The following is a 19,873-nucleotide window of genomic DNA, read 5'->3' on the forward strand; positions in this document are numbered from 1 at the left end:
AAAGGATTTAAACAATAAATAGATTATGCCACCCCTTATGAAATTAGCTGTTTTTATTTATTTTGCTTTTATGTTGATTTCAGTGTTTATCATCTAGCAAAAGATTCCACGCCCAGGTAGTAGCATTTTATTTCCATATGTAATTTATTCGGTAAGGGGCATGTTTGTGCACTATTTGTTTTTTTTAACCTGTACTCTTTTTTTTTTTTTTCCACTGTTTTACTCTGAGTATGACTTTTCTATCCTCTGCTTTTCAACCCAAATATTTAGGGTGGAATGAGTGCAGGAATCCATTGGGGCTCAGAAAACGATGGCAGTGAAAAGCAATGTTCATATAATTCTTTTTGCCATGTTTTCATCACGTCAAGGTCATGCTAAAGTTCATATCAAAACAGGGGAAGGAGACCACACATGGGTCATGATGAATTGGAGTGAAAATGAATGGAATAGCCAAAATGAAAACAGATGGAAAAGAGTTGTCTGTTTTGGATTAATATGGATTAAAGAAGACGAGTGTGTGTCCGTGTGTGTGTGAGTCTGAACGCAGGCCTCGTCATTTGGCACTCCTCCTCACTATGTGATGAGCGAAGACTGAAAGTGGAGCGGCGATGAGAAACTAACCCGTAGAGACGCTGCAGGCGGTGAGTGCATTTTTTTCTTATTATTAATTAAATATTTGTATTCATATATGTTATGTCAAATTAAACCTGGTGGCGAATTTAATATTTTCTCTCCAACTTTACCCCTAATTAACCCTCTAATTACCAGATGTTTGCTATTTTTCCGTCAAGGTTTTGCCATATCATCCAAGACTTTAAATTATTTCTATATTTTTGTTTAAGCGTAGCATCGTGTATAATTTGTGGCACACCAAACTCAACCCACATCCCAAATTTGACCTTACTTTTGCACTTTTGTAATAACACAGAAGGGAATGTATTGATGGTTATGGAAAATTTTCTGTAACAACACTGCGTAGGTTTAGATAATTTAAAATCATTTAACATAATGCAAAAAAATATGCAACCATCCATAGACAGGCTAAGAAATAACATCTGTGTGTGGTAAGCCTTTTAAGCAACTGAACACAAAAGGTGGAGCAACACATATAGACAGACAACAAACCTCAGGCATATATTCCTTATCTTCTGGTAAAAGTATTTCTTCACACAGGCATGATGACTTTCCTTCAGCAAATGCGTTCCCCTGAGCTCTCCTTCATCCAGACTGTCGTGTCTCTCTTCCTGGCTGCCATAGCGCTCACGTCCTCCAACTGGTGTGTGGGTAAACAGAAGGTACCCAAACCTCTGTGTTCACCCATCAAGCATAGCAAATGCATCCCAGTTCCCGGTGTGTCCAACTCATCCAGCATCCAGTTCTCCTGGGAGACGGGAGACGACCGCTTTGTCTTCCCCGTCTTTCACACGGGTCTGTTTGTCACTTGCGAGGAGAACATCTACACGGACGCCTGGGGTGAGCGTTCAAAGCACAACACACGAACAGTGAAAGAAGTGAAGTGGCGAAAATAACATCAGCTCTATTTACTGAATTCCAATATTTGAGTGAAAAAATTTAATTACATTTTTAAATTAAATTATAGTCACAATGTGACCAATCAGATTTCAGATTTGCTTTCTGTCCTTAAACAAAAAAATCCCAAAGTGTTAAAATTATCAATCCATGCTGTAGATGTTGGATTTACCGTGATTGCCAAGGTGTCAAATGAGGATTCACACAAACAGGAAGTGAAAACAACAAATTGGGTCATACGGGGAACGGAAATCCAAGGTGATAATGGGACTGAGCTCCTGGTCTGTGTAAGTTAGAATTTGTGTGTGTGTGTGCGCTCAGCCTAAAGGGGATTATCTCAAGTGTGTGTTTTGCTTGTGGAGATTTAGTCTTTAGCAGTATGGCTCAATCATGGATCAGAAATCCAGAGAGCAAAAGGTCAGTAGTATACGCAAACAGGGGCTGAATATCATCCGAGCTCTTATAAGCTGATGTGAAATCATGTCTGACCTCAGAAGCATATTTTCCAGACGACTAATTGTCCACTTCCAAATTGGACGAGTGACTTCACGGCTTTCCGCTGTACTATAAAACTTCAAATTTCTATTCCAGAGGAGAAGTGTCGAGGGTTCTACACTTTGACTCCGGGATCTGAAAAAGGTGACTTGAAACCACAGTGTAAATTATTTGCAAATATTTTTGGATGATTTTTTTATTTCTCACGTTGCCTCAGCCATGATGTGGCTGTCGTTGTCCTTGGAGCTGATGTACGTGGCTCTGCTGTTCATCAGCTGCATCCTGCTGTCCGTGCAGTTGTGCATCAGGGCCTGCTACCCATCCACTCAACGCTGGGGCCAGCTGCTTAACGCCTTTGCTGCTGTCTTCACAGTTTTAGGAGGTGCAAAATTGGTTTAGTCACAATTTGATATCTTCGAAATAAATGGAATGTCCTTAGTTTTTTTCCATGATTTTTCCAGGTTTGCTCGGAATGGTGGGTCACATGATGTTCATGCAGGTGTTTCAGACTACAGTGTCCATGGGTCCAGAAGACTTCAAGCCTCACAGTTACGGCTATTCTTGGGCATTTTAGTAAGTCATCTACACGCATGAAGATTTTTAAAATATAAATACCGGCCGGCATGGAAATTCTGACACACTGATAGTTGCGGAAATTTGAACACAAATGGTGGAGCAACACTTTTAGACCGTTCATAATAATACTCACAGGGATATATTGTTTATCCTCGACAAAGATTAATATTGTCCAAGTCAAATGAAAGTTTGCAGAAGTTAACACATTTGTGTCTTTTTCAGTGTGGCCTGGTTCGCCTTCACTGTCTGCATGTCAGCTGGCGTGTCCACCCTAAACAACTACACAAAAAATGTCCTGATGGTGGGAGCCCGACTTAACTCCAGCCTCAACCCTTTCAACTTTGTGGGACTCCTGCCCCCGGCACCTTATTTCTCCACACCCAACTCTGGCATGGGCCATGCTTTTCACCAATCCAATGCGCCAATCTCCCATTTGTCCCCTTACTACGATCAACCACCAACCAAGTCACCGTCACCCGGTAAGCCTTCCCTTTGTATTCCTCTAACTCACTCTGTGTCCTTTCCTCCTCCGTCTTCTCACCTTGCATCTCCTTTGCATCGCTTGTCCCTCCCATCTCCATCTCACTTACCTAGATCATCTCCTGTTGCCCATAGACAGGAGAACATAGTTCCCCTTTACACACCTCAGGAATACTATGGCCCTCTTTGAACTCTTCATTCGGTCGGATGTGAACAGTTCTAGAACTCAGGTTGGAATCAAATCAAGTCTGGTTCCAAATTGAATGTTTTTGCTCCATGTTGTTTTGATGAGTACACCAAAGTTTTATTCCTGCTGAAACCTTTTGTGTGATGTCATTTGATTTGATTTTTTTTTACCATGCAAATAAGAATAACCAGGTGGGAAATGGACTTAACAAGCCTATTAACCGATTCATAACAGAGAAAAAAAACATAGCTTTAAAAGCATTTATTATGCACTTGGGTGAAATGGAAGTATTTTTAATGACAGGATATAACCACACAAAGCCCAAGGATGGAAAGGATAATGATGTATTCGAACAAAACCCACAAATTACAAGCATCGGTCGTGAATCTCTTTTTATTATCGTAAAAATAATCATCCATGATGAGAAACAACAAAACAGAACAGCATTAGATATACAAAGCATAACAGGAAACATATTTACATTTAATTATGTAAAGGCAGTGTCAATTCCTAAGTCAGCAATATGACATTTAGAAGGTGATAATTATTCTTACCATAGTAAAATTTATCATTTTAAAAAAAAATCCTAAAGCATTCAATTCAAAAGATCATTTAGAAGGGACTTGAATAACTGAAAGATTTGTATCTCTGAACATATGACTGTTAGACTCTTTCTAATATTAAATAATTCCTAAACAAGCACACATCATTGTTTACTGGAAAATATATTGGCATCATGTCATCCTTAAATCTACCAACATGTCATTTTGGACCGATGCCATCGTCATAGGGCAGCACCAGAATGAATTTTAGTAACACTTATCACAAAGAAAGACCATATAAAATATATGAATTTAACTTGATAAACTTACAATAAAATAATAGGGGGGGAAAAACTTAAAAAAATTATAGACGCACCCCCTTTTTTCTTTTTAATCCACTTATATCCATATTTAAAATGACGTACATTTGAATTGTTAAATCCTTTTTTGTTACAGAAATTGATGCTGGCTCTTACTTTCTTTTCGCATCATATGCACATTTGTGGAAATAATATTCCACACCAATCCAACTTAAATTGGTTGTGCCTCTATTCTACTGCCATTGTGGAATGTTGCAATCTGCTATTGCTCAGTAACTAAAGATCAGGTTTTTGGCTAAAACAATCAATCCAACCTAACCATTTTGGTTGGATGGGTTTTGTTTCTGGTGTTCTTCTCATGCAGTCTTCTTGCGTAGCACAAAATAAGTGATGGCGGAGATAAACGTGAGCGCAAAGGCGATCCATGCTAGGATATAGGAGTGACCATAAGAACCGACACTCTCATCCAGATGGAAGCGATCTGTGTAGATGGAGGCGGCGATCATGATGCAGAGACCTGAGAGGGACGAGGAATTATTTGTTTTTTGTTCTTGCACGACAAAGAAAATACTATCCGAGAACAAACTTACTGGCAAGGGCTTGGAAAACGCCAGAGATGGTGAACCTCTGTCCTTTGTTCAAAGTGAAGAGCTGAGCTACAAAGACGAAGATCCCCAGGATGGAGAATATACAAGCTAACACTGTGGTAGCTTGCACTGCCTGGAGGTAGTCTGTAGGGGGAGTCAGAAAAAGCAACACCTGTTCAAAAGTGCAATATAAGGCTTTGAAAAAATATGGATGGCTTAAAAATTAAAAATATCTGTCAAATGACAAACGCGTGGCAAATGTTTAACGCAGGCCGAATTCATTTGACTAAATGCAAGGGCAATGAGGTTTAAATATTTGACGCTGCTGATTTGCACACATGGGCTGAGCCAGGAGTTTTAGAATTGGAAAGTAGCGTGTGTGTACCGAAGAACAGGTTTTCCCTCTAGCTAATGCTGATTTGTGTGTGTGTGTGTGTATCTTACCCTGTGGGTAGTGTGAGCCTGTCGGAAGGTCGGTGGCGTTCCATTCTCCATTCACTAATATCCACCGGAACCACACATCAGTGGATATGGTTTTAGTCTCCCACCAAGCCTGAGGAAAATTATAGAAAAATTTGATTGTCTGATATGAAAATAGTTGCACCGTGACCAAGTTGTAATTGACTCACTATCAAATCAAGATTTGCCATTGAAATGAATTAAAATGGCTTTAATCCGTTCCAGCTTCCGACTTTTCAGTTGTTTTTGGTCATGAAGAAATAGCACTGTGTCAAGTCACAACAACAACCCTGGTGTGACGTGTTCATTTTAAAGGGCTCGGTCAGTTTTGGGAGTGATGTCAGCGAGTGTTCGGGTGTGGTTTGGGCCTTCGGTAGCCATTGGCTGCTCTTCTCATTGTTTGACTCTTTCGGCAAAAATATTATCGGCACAGCTGCTTGTCCTTAAAAATTGCATGACAAAATGTTTACTCCTTGTATTCAGACGTGCTCGGAATCAAAAAGTGCGGAATGTGTCGGCCAGTGTGGCATTCCGCAAGTCTCTGTGTGGCACGTAACGATGTCACATATTTGTGCGTGAATGACGAGTATGTGCAGGTCGTCTCCGTCAAGTGTCAGCTACAATTTAGAAGCAATAAGAGGAAGACGCCACGCGTGCTTCACTCATCTCTCATCATGAGATGTCAACTCTAGGAAAGCATCGCCGATCAATCACTCGTCAGAACTTCTTTTTGCTGTCGTCAAAACATACCAATGCAGTCTGCTATGGTTTGTCTTTAAGCCTTACGGCAGTGTGTTTGTGTGAAGGTATGTAAGAACACACTTACATTATCGATGGTTGCCACCAGGAGTAGAATAATGGCGATGATATGCAGGGCAAAGATGCCAGCGAGGAGAATCAGCATGATGGCGGTGCTGCGTGAGACAAGGACAGAGAAGCTGGTGAAAAAGCAGTAGTGAGACTTTTTCAAATGTCACCAAACACTTTATAAGTCAAATATGGCTGTCAACCCGCGAGAAAAGCACACGCCCATCTTCATAAAAACACACGAGACCCGACCGAGCGAGCTGGCTCGCGCTCATCTCTTTGGTTTTTCCAACTTCTAATTACTTTTGAGTTATATCCAAAGAGTGTTTAGATGTGAGGACTGAATACAAGTAAATCTTGACTATACTTGAGGAAACTTTGAGTGGCGGGAAGATGAGTTTGGACTTGCCTGCTGACGCCTGCAAGAAACCTGCCACTCCTTAAAATAACTGTAAAGAATATTCACCCCCCCCCCCACCTTTTCGTGTGACTGGGCCTAAACTTATCCTTCCTCTAGTTTGAATTTCTACAGCGAAATACTCACACCCCAAGCACAAAACCACATCAGAACATTTCAAATCCATTCAAGTCGCCTTGTATCAAAATTAACGATGTGGCCCCACCCTGACTGAGTCCTCTGATCAAATATTTAATTAGGGTTTTATTTTCTACATACAAATTCGTACGACATTTCAATATATTTTTTACTGACTGGGTGTGAAGTATGGAAGAGTCACATCTGGAATGTGCTGCTTCTTTCCACAGTAAAAAAAAAAAAAAAAAAAGGAGTGGTCAAGGGTTGGGCCGAGTCTCTCTGCCTCACTCACGCACGCACACCGCCAAGAACGCTAATGCAGACGCCGAAACACGTGTTCACGCCCGACTCATCTCCATAGATGTTTCCCCACCTTTTATCTGCCTACAGTAAAATGAAACATTGTGTCGTCAAATATTTGTCTTGTATAATCTCTGCCTGAGGCGATAGGCGTACAAATGCATTTTCTGTCAGAGGGTCATATTTTCAACCATTACTGAAATAGGATATAAAAGACATGGAAAGAAAAAAGTTGGCTACTCCACATGGAAAAGTACACCCAATCAATTTTCCTTTCCACAAAAACACAAATGTTCCAAAATCTGACTACAAAAATAAGAGTTAAACAAAACCTCCTAAATTAACATTATTTAAAAGACACCAAAAAAAACCTACTCATAACCAACAATTGAATAAGAATCGTTTCCATTTTATAAATAGAAATCTTCAACTTACTTTTTGATGGCTGTCTGTCTGTCTCGAACACTATTTTCAGACTCAGCCTGGCAAAGTACAAACATGAGAGACTACCCGTCCGCCTACTTTAGCCCCGCCTTCTTTTTTAACTCCACACCCCTCTTTCCCTCCCCTCCTATGACTCAAAAACGAATATACTCTATTTTACTTCAGCTAACCCACCCCAAGTTTCTACTCGTCCACCACACACTCCCACAACTCCCCGCCGCCCGCCCAGCTTCTCTCCCCACACACACACACACACACATATACACACACACATATACACACACATGCACGGGGACTCTTATACAACATACTTTCCTCTTTTTTGGTGTCTCCTGACTTTGTCACTCAGCTGATGGTGATTTTTGTTCTGGGAGGGCAGCAGATGACTCACTGAGGTTTGGTGGGGGAACTCCCTAACAGTGGACATTGATGAATGTACACAGGTTGCCATGGTGACAGACGAGCCCGAATCATAATCACAATACTATACGGGTAAAAGTATCAGTCATTGCACAAGTTCTCCACGTTTGCATTTGAACTGGTAGATGACAAAATAGTGGAGTGTGTCTCATATATTTTTATTTTTATTTACTAAAACCTACTACTGTGGTGGCCGGTCATTATTTATTTATTTGTATTCATGCAGTGTGCGATTGCCGCAGCTATAAACACAAGCTCGGAGGAAAAATAAAGTTTCCAGTAGCATTTCTTCCCGATCAACACCCTTCTTTTCCTGCTTTTGTTTTAGAGGAAGGAGTTTGAGGAAGAAAGAATGTTGTTGGTTGCAATCGAGAAAGAGGTGGGGGCAAATGAGTGCATGTCACAGCTTGAAAGAGAAAGAAGGAGCGGGGGGAAGAAAAAAAAAAACGACAAGGGTGGGGAAGAGACGGACGGGTGGAGTGTCAAGCTAGAGAAGAGAAGGTAATGAGAACAGGAGGAGACGGCTTCGGACTATTAATTAATTATTATCCCCACATTGCTCGTTTATATTTTGTGGTATATGGTTTTAATGTTTCCAGTGAGTCAAAGTCATCCATCCCTCACCCACGTGTAGCAGCACTGCATTTTTCTAGTAAAAGGGAAAATATAACGTCTTGGAAATCATATCATGTTGCTAAATATATGCAGGCTCATCATTGCATTTTTCCAAATTTGTCCCTGAGCTCTTTGCTTTCCAACTGTAGTCATCTTCAAGATGTAAATCATACGTATGAACGTGGTATTTATTGTGGAATGTCAAATCCTCACAGCAGAACATACCAACCATAAATTGAGAAAGCGTGATAGCAAAGATTATCAGAGGTCGATTAGGTAAACGGTACGATAGTTACGTTTAGACAAGTTGTTTTAGACACGTATAAAGAGGTAAATGTTATGCGGAATATTTATTTAATGAGCTAGCAGGATGCTAATTATAAGCCAGTTTTTCTTATTTTGTTGACTGTTAAAACATCTTTATGACCATTTGCGTCCTTGAAGGAATCCTGATGAAAAATATCATTCAGACCTTTGGCAAACCCACGCTAACAGTCACAGCTCAGTGAGAAACGGGCTTTGTTGAACATCCAGGAAAGTGACCTTAAGCGTGACCTGAAGGCAGGTCAGATGAGTGCAACATTCATTCTAGTGAATGAGGACAGAATCCTCGTGTGACGTAAGAGGAGGCAGAATTTTTGCAAGGGCCATCAGCGGAATCAGCTGCAGGTCACGTGAGAGAGGAATTCCAGAAAATTGAGGAGCAGGGAGCTGAACTAAACTGTGAGTCCTTACGAAATAGAAATAAAAAAAATAAAATAGATAATAATAATAAAATAATGGTAATAAAAAACATATATATATTCCAGAAGTCCAGAAAATTGAGGAACAGGGAACTGAACTAAACTGTGAGTCCTTAAAAATAACAATAATAATAATAAGAATAAAATAATGGTAATAAAAAACATATATATATTTAATTTTTAGTTTTATTCTTTTAAATAATTAAACATAAATTATTTAGTGGCGAGTGAACATTTGGTGCCCGGGCCTTCACCACTACCTGCTAATCAATACTGCACAAAAACAATCCTCATCAAAAATCCTAATTGTTGCATTTTTACCAAAATATAATTCCTTGCTTGATAAAAGTCTACATACTGTATTGTGAAGGTGTTATCAATTACACACATACCTTACAATCTCGTGGTAGAATGCAATCACAAGCACTCCCCTCACCTAGAGCCGAAATGACTTCTAACGTTTATTTCTGACTTCTCAAATCCCAATGATTATTCTCTCATCGTACCCCCAGCATAGATACACACTATCTTTTCATTCATCTTATCCTGAAAACAATCATCAACTCCATCTGGGCTGTGCTGACATCACAACCTTGAGACGAAATAAACGACATGGTGATAAATCTGTGATTAGAATTGCCTTGTGAGATAAAAGCGAATATTAGGAGCAGTTGAGTGTTAAGCAGAGGGAACAAATTCGAGACACTATAGAGAGGAGAGAATGCCGTCCGACCCGATTGAGTCCTGGGTGTGTCGACCCCACCTTTAGGCGAGGTTTGCTCTGTACTATTCGTAAAGCGTGATAAAACACTCCCCGAATCAAACCGGCGGATGTGCTCATTATTCTCGCCACTTGGATGATGCAAGAAGTGGTCTCCTACCAATGCCTACTTGTCTAAGGCGGGGTGGGGCAGAGACTAGGTCCACATTTTTTTTTTTTTTAAACCAAGCACAAGTCAACTAATCACATGCCTGTGTAGTTATTGAGTCTACCAATGGAGTAGCTTGCTCAACAAACAGCTCTTTGTCATATTGCAACGCCAATGAATACCGGAAAAACCAGACTCATAAAACAGAGTTTCAACAGTGTGATATTGTGTGTGAGTTGTGCGATACCAAAACGCTGTGTGCACGTAAAAAAAAAAAACGATGAATCCGTGAAACCCTCACTCAGGCATGCTTGGATGATTTTACAAAGTTCCTGTTTGTGGGATCTTCTCAGAAGTGAATGCAGGGCACAATCTACTATTCAGCACGCAGAACTGAGCTATGCAACTTTGACATTTTTATATTTCCCCAGAATGAGTTACATGCCATGTCACAATAAGAATTCCGAAAGCTTGGAACAATGAAATAATGCTTCTTTTTTAGCATGTTGCGAGATTTTCATTTCATTGCTCTTCAAGGTCGGTCGAGCGTGGCATGACAAATGTTTGTCGGATGATAATTCCTTGATGATGTTTGTGAAAGGAGGGAGCCTTTCAAAATGTCTGTGGGAAGTCGAGCAGTGTGCACATGCCAGACGAGTGAGCCCGACCACAGCCAATGAGACTGCAGCGTTACACAATAGTAAAACTCCTCGCCTGTGGTTCTTTCTTCAATCCACTCATTCCTTTGCTGTTTTGCACGTCACACCCTGCCAAAGCACATATGAATACTCATTTGAAAAAAAAAAAAAAAGGGTCTAGTGGTGGTTGAGAATATTTTAAACTTTGAGGTGGGAGGTTATGAATTACAAGGGAGGGCGAGTTTAGGCTTACCTCAAAGGTTCAGTTTGGACCCTGGCGGCCTTTCTTCCGGTGTGGGCGAGCTCGTTTTTTGATGATCATTTCCTACTACTCTCGAGTGACACATATGCACGATCGCAAAATCTTAAACCCGCATACGGAATACACATCTGGCTCGTGACACATCAACGGAGACAAACAAAGGCAAACACTTACTCATTCACTAAGGGAGTGACACAAAAGTCTTTTTTTTTTCTTTTTACTAAAGTATGTTTTAGAGGATTGGTCATTGCTTTAATTTCTCTGTGTCCACGCCTTGGTTATTTATGTTGGCGTTTGGGGCTTTGTGAAAATTTACTATTGTAGGAAAACTTGAGATCACACTAGTCAAATTAGCAGCGCTATATTTGGTTAGCACGTGTGCCATGCAGTCAAAGGTTCAGCGTTCAGAATTTACTCAGTACTTTATATGCAGCTAATTTGAACTAAAATCTGAGGAAAACCACAATAAGCACCCAGTACAAGTAATAAACCCCCTAGATTTTCTCGCAGCCACAAAACCTTTAATCACTTTTCAGCAAAATAACGAAAATTTTCAAAACACTCCAGGCAGCATGGATGTTTGTATGAATGGAAAACAAAGATTTCCCAGTGCAAAGCTAAAATAAATTAATGATTGAAAGATAGAAGCTATACAAAGTGATGGAAAGCTTCAATGGAAAAGCAATGAAAATCAAATTAAAACATGAAGCAAAGCAAATTAATCCTCAGTCTAATTGTTTGCATGTCTCCTGTTGGCTGCTTGACTTTGAACTAAATAAAATAAAAAAATTGGGAAATCTATTAAACAACAGACTAATTGTGGAGCTGACATGAGGCCCTTGTGTTTTTCTACATCACGGCCTTCGCTAGAGCAAATGTGAGGCGTCCAAGCCACTGTTTACACTCAGTATTTAAAAAAAAAATACACATTTGCCCAGGCTGACCCGTTTCCATGGTTACCGGCCAGTGGTTTTTCATCCAAGCTTCACGATACCTCACCCCCACTGCTGTGTTTTTTCTGTGTCGGCATAACATTCAACTCCAGTTTCTCCTCACGTGATTTGAGTCCTTTTCGGGAACATTTTTGCTCCGCCTGTTTCCGGCTGAGAGCCACCCCTGTGTTTAGGCTGTGCCCACAAAGTCTCTCTCTCTCTCTTGCTCTCTCTGTTTTTCTTGCTCTCTCGCCCCCCTTCAATGAAATGCAGACATGCACACTGTATTCTCACTTCAGTTCAAATGAAAACAACTCCAAGCCGTAGCTAGGCAACTCTAAAATGTGAGTCATCCAACTGCCGCACCCATAGTCGACTGATCAACCTCCCCTTCCTGCAACAAACACACACACACACAACACACACAACCTTCAGATCTCGTTTAAGTCAAAAAGTACGGTTGTAACTTGTCACTGTCACTCCCAACAAACTGGCATAATAACACACTGGAGCCATCTTGATTTCATAATGACAACTGCATGATTGGTTGTGTTGAATTGTCAGATAGTGGAAAATAGTGATCTTATCAAGTTCAACTCAGTACACTTATAATTTCCACCTCATGGTCAATGGGATTTGAATCCCTGGTGTGTCTTAGCAACTACATTCTCAACAACACTGCTAAATGGATATATAGAATGCAGCAGGGCGTCCTCTAGTGGACAGAAGGGAGCATTACCTCATAAAAAATGGGCCCTGCTCAGGGATTACACAAACTTTGTTTACTAGGAGCAACTGGGAATTTAAGGGACACAAATTGAAAATTCTACTAGCAGAGTAAATATTCATTTCTGTCATTTTCAGTATGACTGAAATCTGGAGAAGAAATCTGTTACCAAAAAAAAATATTAAACAGTAGAAGTTTAAAAAAAAAATCTGCAAATTTACTTGACACACAGGTGCAAGTAGATAAAAATATTATAAAATTTAGGAGTAAAATGACTTTTTTTGAGAGGACGGATGGTCAATTAAGGGCCAATTAGCAAACAGGTGTGCTTCTAAGAAATCATAAAAGCCGCTCCCTCAAGTCACATGATCCTCACACAGACCAAAAAACTAAACCTGGCAATGCATTTGAAACCCAAACTATATTCTCGCATCGCTGCCCTCTTAATTTTCACCATCTTAACATTATTTCTACCCCATACAATTTGCAAACCTACCTCTTATTACACTCACCCCAATTTAAATCTGACACCTCCAATCGACGAGGATAACAGCGTGACGACAAAAAGCCTCAAAAATAATTTCAGTCAAGAAGACGCTCGGCGACAGTTACCTTCAGGAAGGCAAGTAGAATTTGCTACATCTACAACAGTAGCGGACAAAAAAAATGGCCCAAGGAGTCAAAGTTCTTCTGAAACGGGAAGGGAGGAGATTGGTGTTCCTGCCGACTGCAGCTCAGGTCAAATCCAGCACGTGGTCTATGGGAAGTTCTTCATCCCTGGTCAACTTAGAGCGAACATTCCTCGACATCATGTGGACCGTCAGTCTCATTCAGATGTTAAAGGTATGAAATAGTTTAAAAAAGAAAATTTAAAAAATGGTTCTAATTTGATTTTCTGAAGCTAACAAGCGCTTGACTCATATTTTTTATTTTTACTATGTGACAAGGAAAGAATAAAGTGAAGATGCCAGGTCAGCGGCTAAGTGGCTCCGAGAAGATCTGGCGGAAGCTTCAGCCTGAGGTGGATTGTGGAGACAGCGCCATGACTTTAACTGTCAGGAGGAGACGAGCGTTACATCTCCTGCTTGACCGAGGTGCGCCCACTGTATCCAAAAACTTGTATATTTCTGTTGATTTAATTTTGTTTTAAATTAGAGAATGAATCATCTCTTCACCTCTACCATCTGCCACCTCGATGTGGCTACTCTGTGGAGATCACGTGGACACAGCTCAGCTTGATAGTGCAATACAATGCCTGTCATGTCACACAGCAGGTGATAGATTTTTTTATATCTCTATTTTATCCATCTTCAATGCCCTGACAAAAATAATAAATATGTATTGACTAGGGAGGCAGTTATGTGTTACCTCTGCAATGGAGGGGGACTCCGGTGAAGATGTCATGCCCGCTCTCTGCCGTCAAGCCTCCCAACATGAGACCTTCATCGGTCTGTTGTTCCCCTCATGGGATGAATGTCAATCTTCCCGCCGCACAAGATGTAAAGGTCAACGGTAAGTCAGTAAATATAATATTCGACTTGTCTATAATTTTCTCGGTTTAATCGTTCTGCAGTTCGGGGAGAATGGACGCCGGTGTTTTTGCTGGCTCAGCAGTGTGGCTACACTTTGGACAGACGAGATACAGAAATATTAATAGCTGCTCCGTTCATAACATGCGGTATCACGGTAGAGGTGAGCCTATATTTTTCTGTTTTGATATTTCTACAATGATAAAAAAATTAAGGTCTAATATTTCATAATCATCTCCTCAGGATGGAAAACACACACTTCATCTTCAGATTGACGAGGGTACATTTATTTTGACCTGCCCTATCTTTCCTGGAAAGTCTCTCGGATGGGCTCCACCTTTTTACCTGGCACCTCCTTACTACCCTCACCCGACTTATCGGCACATGATTCCCGGCGCTACCCCCCCAGCGACATCTTCACCTCCTGAACCCATCACTACTCCAACCTCACCCGGATTAACAGATGCCAAAATTTCGCATTTGCAAGGAGTGTCCGAACAGCCTGTTACTGCTGGCTCCCCGATTCAAGCTGCCACTACCCAACCTCCAAGCAACCATCACCCCAAAATCCCTCAATCTAACCCCACTGAAGATTCTGATCCGAGCCTGTCGCCAAAATACTCCAACATATTTACAAAGTTTTTCCGCCAAAATCAACAATCTGAAGCTGAGGCAGCATCATCTCAATCTCCACAATATAATCCATATTACTATTATTCCCTTTTTCCATATATTCCAGTTCAGGACTCGGATCCCTCTTTTGGGGAGCCAGATAAAAATGGGAAATTTGATGACCTTCTAGAATCAGACGGTCCTCCCATGGCTTCTTATTTTGAGGAACCTTCCTTTCCTGCCCCTCATGTATTCCCTGATGACTACTATCAAACGTATCCTGTGGCTCCGCCCCCTAACAAACCTGTTGACCCACTTTCTCAACAAACCGAGATGGATGATGTTCAAGAGGTCAATGCTCATCCGAACCATCTCAGTTTTTTGGGTCAGCTAGTACATCCATATGAAGTTTTGGAGCGTGGTGACTATGAAGAGGACAAGCTTGATGAAATAATCGGTAAGACAGTATTTCCTGAGGCTGTGTCTTGAAATGAACCAGTGTCCAGCATATTTTGGGAAACTATAGAAGTTTCACCAGATCTCCACTAGATGGCGGAATACTCTTGACTCTTAAAGTGCCTTAAATGTGAATTTGTACTAGCTGTTTCCTCTTATATTTTTATTTATTGTCTGACTTTAATTAAATGTGTCTTTATAGACTCTGGATTAGGACCTCAATTTTTCCTTTTGAAACCTAACTCTTTGGAGCTCCCAACCTCGGAGGTCAATGTGTCCTGCTCGCTGCAGATGATGGTGATGACCTCCGACCCTGACATTTACATGGTGGTCCCGGACGACTGATGCAAGAAACCACGTAAGGCCGACATTAAGACATTTTAACGTTTCATAATACACTTCAATATTAACTTCTGTCATATGGAGTAAAGTTATTAATGTCGATTTAACGGAAACATTCATCTTTGTAGACGACGTTGCTCTGCCAGCGAAAGTTCACAGCTGCTTCTTTCCTCTTACAGCAATAAAGATGCAAAAGGTATTCCTATTGTATTACAAACTGTTTATTTTTTTAAAGATAAACATGGTCTCTACAATATAGTGCAAAACAAAGTTTCTAAAACAAAAGCACTCATCTAAGACATTGAACAGCAGCAAATCTTTTGGGTCCCCAAAAGAAGAAAATGTAACCAAAATGTCGCTGGCAAGGTCTAAAATTTGACCTTCAACAAAATCCAACAATTCTAGTTTGTACCTAAAAATAATTGCAGGTTGCACAAATAATAACTTTACTAACTACTATAAAAGATTTAGCAAATTTGACAGAATAATATTCAGTGTGACACAATTAGTAGTTATACTTGTATATAAACAAAAGTTTCAACAAAGGAATGGCTTTCGTATTACAGTAAGTTTCTTTTCAAATTAAATTTAACATTTTCCAAACAGTGTTTAAACGGTTAAACATAGTTTCAACTGTTAGCTTCCCCGTGTTACCCGCAATGTAACTCCCATATTAACGTGACAAATGATTATTCAAAGCGAGCACTTGCATATAATAATATTGAATCCTATATAAGAGCACACGTGGCGTTGACATTTTGAAATCAGCTTGGAAAAAAAGAGGAATCCCACCACCTAATAAACAGCAGAGTAGTGGGCAGCGTGGGCCATCAGGTTTCTCTTGATCTGTTTCAAGAGGATACTGGTGCACACCAGGGCAGTGATCTATCAGAAAAGTAGAGGGGGAAATTAAAGCCAGAGTGAAAGAAGCAGTGAATATCAGGGTGAGAGCCAAAAAGTCGTAGTGTGTGATGACATTTTGAATTATGGAATTAGGTTTAAAAAAAAAAAGAATGGGAGTAGACTAAATCTGGCCCACAGTAGTGTTGGCCAACGTGAGAGGAGGGAAAACGATTGGGTCTTGGTCAGACTCAAGTTGATGCTGGGACAAGTTAGGCAGGGATGGAGACGAGTTGGTCAAGATGATGTACTGAGGAGATGGAGAGCTCGACTCATTCAGCTTGGCTTTGAGGATGAGGCTGCATATTAGAGCAATGAACTTTGGAAGGGGCGTGAAATTGTGATTGAAAGAAAAGAAGGGGGGGGGACAGAATTAGAACTTTCAACGTGACTGAGATCCATCATGAATTCTCTTCTAGGGGATTCGTTTTCATAACATTAACCTACATGATCGATTGAAATAGTAACATTAATTGAGTATCTTATTTAATTAATCAAAATCTAATTTGGCATTAAGGGGTCGGGGATCAACTTTTCCTACTCTCGATCCTGTTAATTTATAAAAACCAAGCTTTAATTTGATTTATTTTTTTTTGCTTACCAAAAGAGCTCCTGTTCCAATGAAGATGGCCATCACCATCGGTGCGTTACTGGTGAAGAAATCAGTGATAACCCCAGGACATGTCTGGAAAGCAAACAGCAGAAACTAAAGATCTAGACAAAAAGAATTTGGCCTAACATGATCTCTGAAGTGGGCAACTTACAGACATGGCGATGTTCTCGAAGAAGCCTTGAGGCTTAGGGCAAGTCTGTTTTACAGCCTCCAACAAGGTGATGCCTGTCACACCGCAGCAATGAAGCTACACCATGGAAGAAGTTAAAGCTGATTATCATCACTGACAGGTAAAAAATAAATAAAAATTAATCAACTTATTTCAGATATTTTTACAGTGAATGACTTCTTTGTGACACCTGTACTTCTAAATTCAAAATGGGGAACTTGTGAAGTCAAGGTACCAAAGTGTGTTACGAATAATTCAGAATTACAAACCGTACAGAAAATAAGCGGGGAATTCGTTCTCACCATCTCATGAACGAAGACTAATGTGACACCGATGCCGGCGTCTCCAGTGGCTGCGAACAGACTGTAGATGCTAGTGTAGAACTCCGCAACCCTCATCCCAACCTTCAAATCACAAAGGAAATGTTTGATTATTCAAAGTTTGACCGTAATACCCAATTTCTATTAACGTCTTAGTTTGCTGGTTACCTCTTGCCTCTGGGTGTAAGCAACCACTCCGACACAAACCAATGCAATCGCCAGGATGGACAAGAGAACAGAGGACTGAAAGGGAAAGTTGAGATTTAATTGTGATTGTCTGTTGAGGATGGCTTACACATTATTTTAACCGTTTTATTTTTGTGGTTGGAGTTCAGTGGCATAGGATAGCATGGCGTGAGACGAGGGCAGGAACCATCAAACAATCGGAATGCCAGACGGAGGACGTTCACCCTGAGTTGCTCAGATTACAGTTTTGTTCTTTGCAGATAAGAGAAACCGGGATCGAGGTAACTTGTTCTAACATGTGGTGCTGGGGCGTTTCTTCCACATCCTCTCGAGATGTCACTTAAGTGTGTCATACGCATAGGAAAATCATTTTAAGAAGGTTAAAGCCCCTCAAAAATATTTGTTATAATTGGTGTTTTGTAAGATGTTAGCAACAATCAGGACTGTTTCAAGGCACACAAATGAATGTGTGGGCCGAGAGGATCTGGTTTCCAAAACAAGGCGGTGTTTCCGACTTGACCATATTAGGTTTCTTTTTAAAGTTCTCACCAATTGGAGAGCACATTTCTTCTCACTGCAGGCACCGTAGTCGCCAATCGTCACCAAGATCAGCATGACCGTGCCAAGCACGATCAGTATTATCACACCTTTAAAAAAACAAATTGTCAATAAAATGAATTCCATTTAATCGAATGAAAACAAGTCGTTTCATTTTAAAATGTCCTCGAGTCGGGACAGGTCTCTAAATATTTTATCGGACAAAAAGCAAACTCACCACAAACAAATGTGCTGGAGCTTAGGCCATCTATTTCAAATATTGGTCTGGTGTTGTCACTGAACCTCAGCCACAGGCCCAGGCCCAATAAAACAAAGCCCAAGATCTGCAAAGCAAAAGCAGCATGCTTTTGAAATCGGTGCTTTCATCCTCTTTGATTCATATATCTGTATTTACTTTTACTAAATCTGTGCGAGTACTTTTGCTTCCTGTTTAACACTGTTCAAATTGAGTAACATGGGGGGGGGGCTTGATAACGGCATGAGTTGCTTTTTTAGAGAAACGAAACTAAGCAGTGGCGCTGACTGAGTTGGTCAGCCTTTGCAAACTTCCTTTTACATTCCCATTTTTCCCAGGCCAGATTACTTATCTAGCGATGAATCATCATGTTCATAGTCCAAACTTACCGCAAAAATAACGTTGAAGAGGATGAGGATATATTTGCAAACAAGGCCACATCCGTCCAAAGCCATGCTTAATTCACAATGTGGAAAGTCTGTAGAGTAAGCCACAGTTATTGGCATTTTTTAAAACATGTACGCATGCTTACAACGCGCCCAAAAAAAAAACACACATGGCAAACGCAATGTTAAAAACACGTATACGCACCAAATAGGTAAACTTTCAATATTTATCACGCATCGTCTGATAATTATAATATCATTCGTGCGTCTTTCACGTACCTGTGTAAGTAGGATGGCGTACGACTGCAAGGTTCGTCTCGGAATTAAAATTCGACTGACGAACGATAAGAAAAACTTCCACCTTTAAGAGTGTGATCAATGATGTGATTGGCTGAGCGAGTGTGACTGACACACAGCATAACCAATAGATTGAGCGGTGGATGTGCAAGGGGAGGAGCCAACGGCAGAAACGAAACAGTGATGGTTCGGTTTCTTTTGGGGAAAAAGATGTTGGGACTGCTGCCAATTTTTTTTTTTTTTCACAGAATGTACGCAGTTTTCTGGAACGACTTTCAGGGCTGGTTGTCACCCAGAATGACCAATAAGGAAGATGGTATCTTTAGATTCATTTTTAAAAACTGTACTGTATGTGAACTGATGTTAAAACAAACCCAAAAAATATTAATAAATACTTCATCCACAGCTCCAAATGGAGAAAAACAAACCCTCTTTCTCTCACCCATATTAATTTTCTGCTTTAAAAATGTCTATATTTCATTTCCACATCAAATGAATGCAGGTCAACATTTTCATTCCGTGACACCCAAAACTGAAAAACTGCATCTTAAGATCCACCAGGGGGCGCACAAAGATAACAAACGTGTACACATGGCCTTTATTTTGAGTGCGTCTTGGATTAAGTGAAAATATTCTCGCGTGGTCATTTTTAAATATATTTTTTTTTTTCAAAGCCTTTATGATTTATTTATTAATCACTACGAACATACCTCGTCTGGAAAAATAGAAACACTCGGACTTTACTGTCTTTACAATACATAATTGAATTGTTTTGTTTATAAACTGTTTTTCATACAAATAT

General features: G+C 40.3%; 4 protein-coding genes across 7 annotated transcripts; 2 read left to right on the forward strand and 2 right to left on the reverse strand.

Moving 5' to 3' along the window:
* The first annotated feature begins 196 nt into the window (after positions 1-196).
* Positions 197-4,336, forward strand: gsg1 (germ cell associated 1). Its single transcript, XM_088358135.1, has 6 exons — positions 197-641; positions 1,174-1,473; positions 2,122-2,169; positions 2,243-2,407; positions 2,487-2,598; positions 2,824-4,336. Exons 2-6 carry the CDS (start codon positions 1,176-1,178, stop codon positions 3,269-3,271), a joined length of 1,071 nt encoding a protein of 356 aa, XP_088214261.1. The 5' UTR covers positions 197-641; positions 1,174-1,175; the 3' UTR covers positions 3,272-4,336.
* Positions 3,646-7,339, reverse strand: emp1b (epithelial membrane protein 1b). Its single transcript, XM_088358140.1, has 5 exons — positions 7,254-7,339; positions 6,003-6,090; positions 5,162-5,270; positions 4,721-4,861; positions 3,646-4,647 (listed from the first exon to the last, which is right to left on the reverse strand). The coding sequence occupies exons 1-5, from the start codon at positions 7,316-7,318 to the stop codon at positions 4,487-4,489; spliced, it is 564 nt and encodes a 187-aa protein (XP_088214266.1). The 5' UTR covers positions 7,319-7,339; the 3' UTR covers positions 3,646-4,486.
* Positions 7,340-12,751: 5,412 nt separating this feature from the next.
* On the forward strand, positions 12,752-15,606 carry LOC148384365 (uncharacterized). 2 transcript variants are annotated; one of them, XM_088358131.1, is made up of 8 exons: positions 12,752-13,311; positions 13,416-13,562; positions 13,624-13,742; positions 13,818-13,980; positions 14,042-14,160; positions 14,241-15,066; positions 15,268-15,423; positions 15,536-15,606. In XM_088358131.1, the coding sequence occupies exons 1-7, from the start codon at positions 12,834-12,836 to the stop codon at positions 15,408-15,410; spliced, it is 1,995 nt and encodes a 664-aa protein (XP_088214257.1). In that variant the 5' UTR covers positions 12,752-12,833; the 3' UTR covers positions 15,411-15,423; positions 15,536-15,606. The 2 variants fall into 2 exon arrangements, with proteins under 2 accessions (XP_088214257.1, XP_088214258.1); XM_088358132.1 differs by having other exon boundaries at positions 13,000-13,311; positions 13,421-13,562.
* Positions 15,607-19,201, reverse strand: cd9r (CD9 molecule related). Of its 3 annotated transcripts, none has more exons than XM_088358137.1 (9): positions 19,054-19,201; positions 18,778-18,866; positions 18,371-18,476; positions 18,145-18,242; positions 17,578-17,652; positions 17,392-17,493; positions 17,072-17,167; positions 16,909-16,992; positions 15,607-16,626 (listed from the first exon to the last, which is right to left on the reverse strand). In XM_088358137.1, the coding sequence occupies exons 2-9, from the start codon at positions 18,841-18,843 to the stop codon at positions 16,432-16,434; spliced, it is 822 nt and encodes a 273-aa protein (XP_088214263.1). In that variant the 5' UTR covers positions 18,844-18,866; positions 19,054-19,201; the 3' UTR covers positions 15,607-16,431. The 3 variants fall into 3 exon arrangements, 2 of the variants coding, with proteins under 2 accessions (XP_088214263.1, XP_088214264.1); XM_088358138.1 differs by having other exon boundaries at positions 15,607-16,292; positions 19,054-19,200; XR_015853428.1 differs by having other exon boundaries at positions 16,547-16,782; positions 16,832-16,992.
* Positions 19,202-19,873: the final 672 nt, after the last annotated feature.

This window comes from Syngnathus floridae, chromosome 17 (assembly GCF_059516105.1).
Source record: "Syngnathus floridae isolate MCC-2025c chromosome 17, RoL_Sflo_1.0, whole genome shotgun sequence".
In the NCBI taxonomy this organism is placed as follows: Eukaryota; Metazoa; Chordata; class Actinopteri; order Syngnathiformes; family Syngnathidae; genus Syngnathus; species Syngnathus floridae.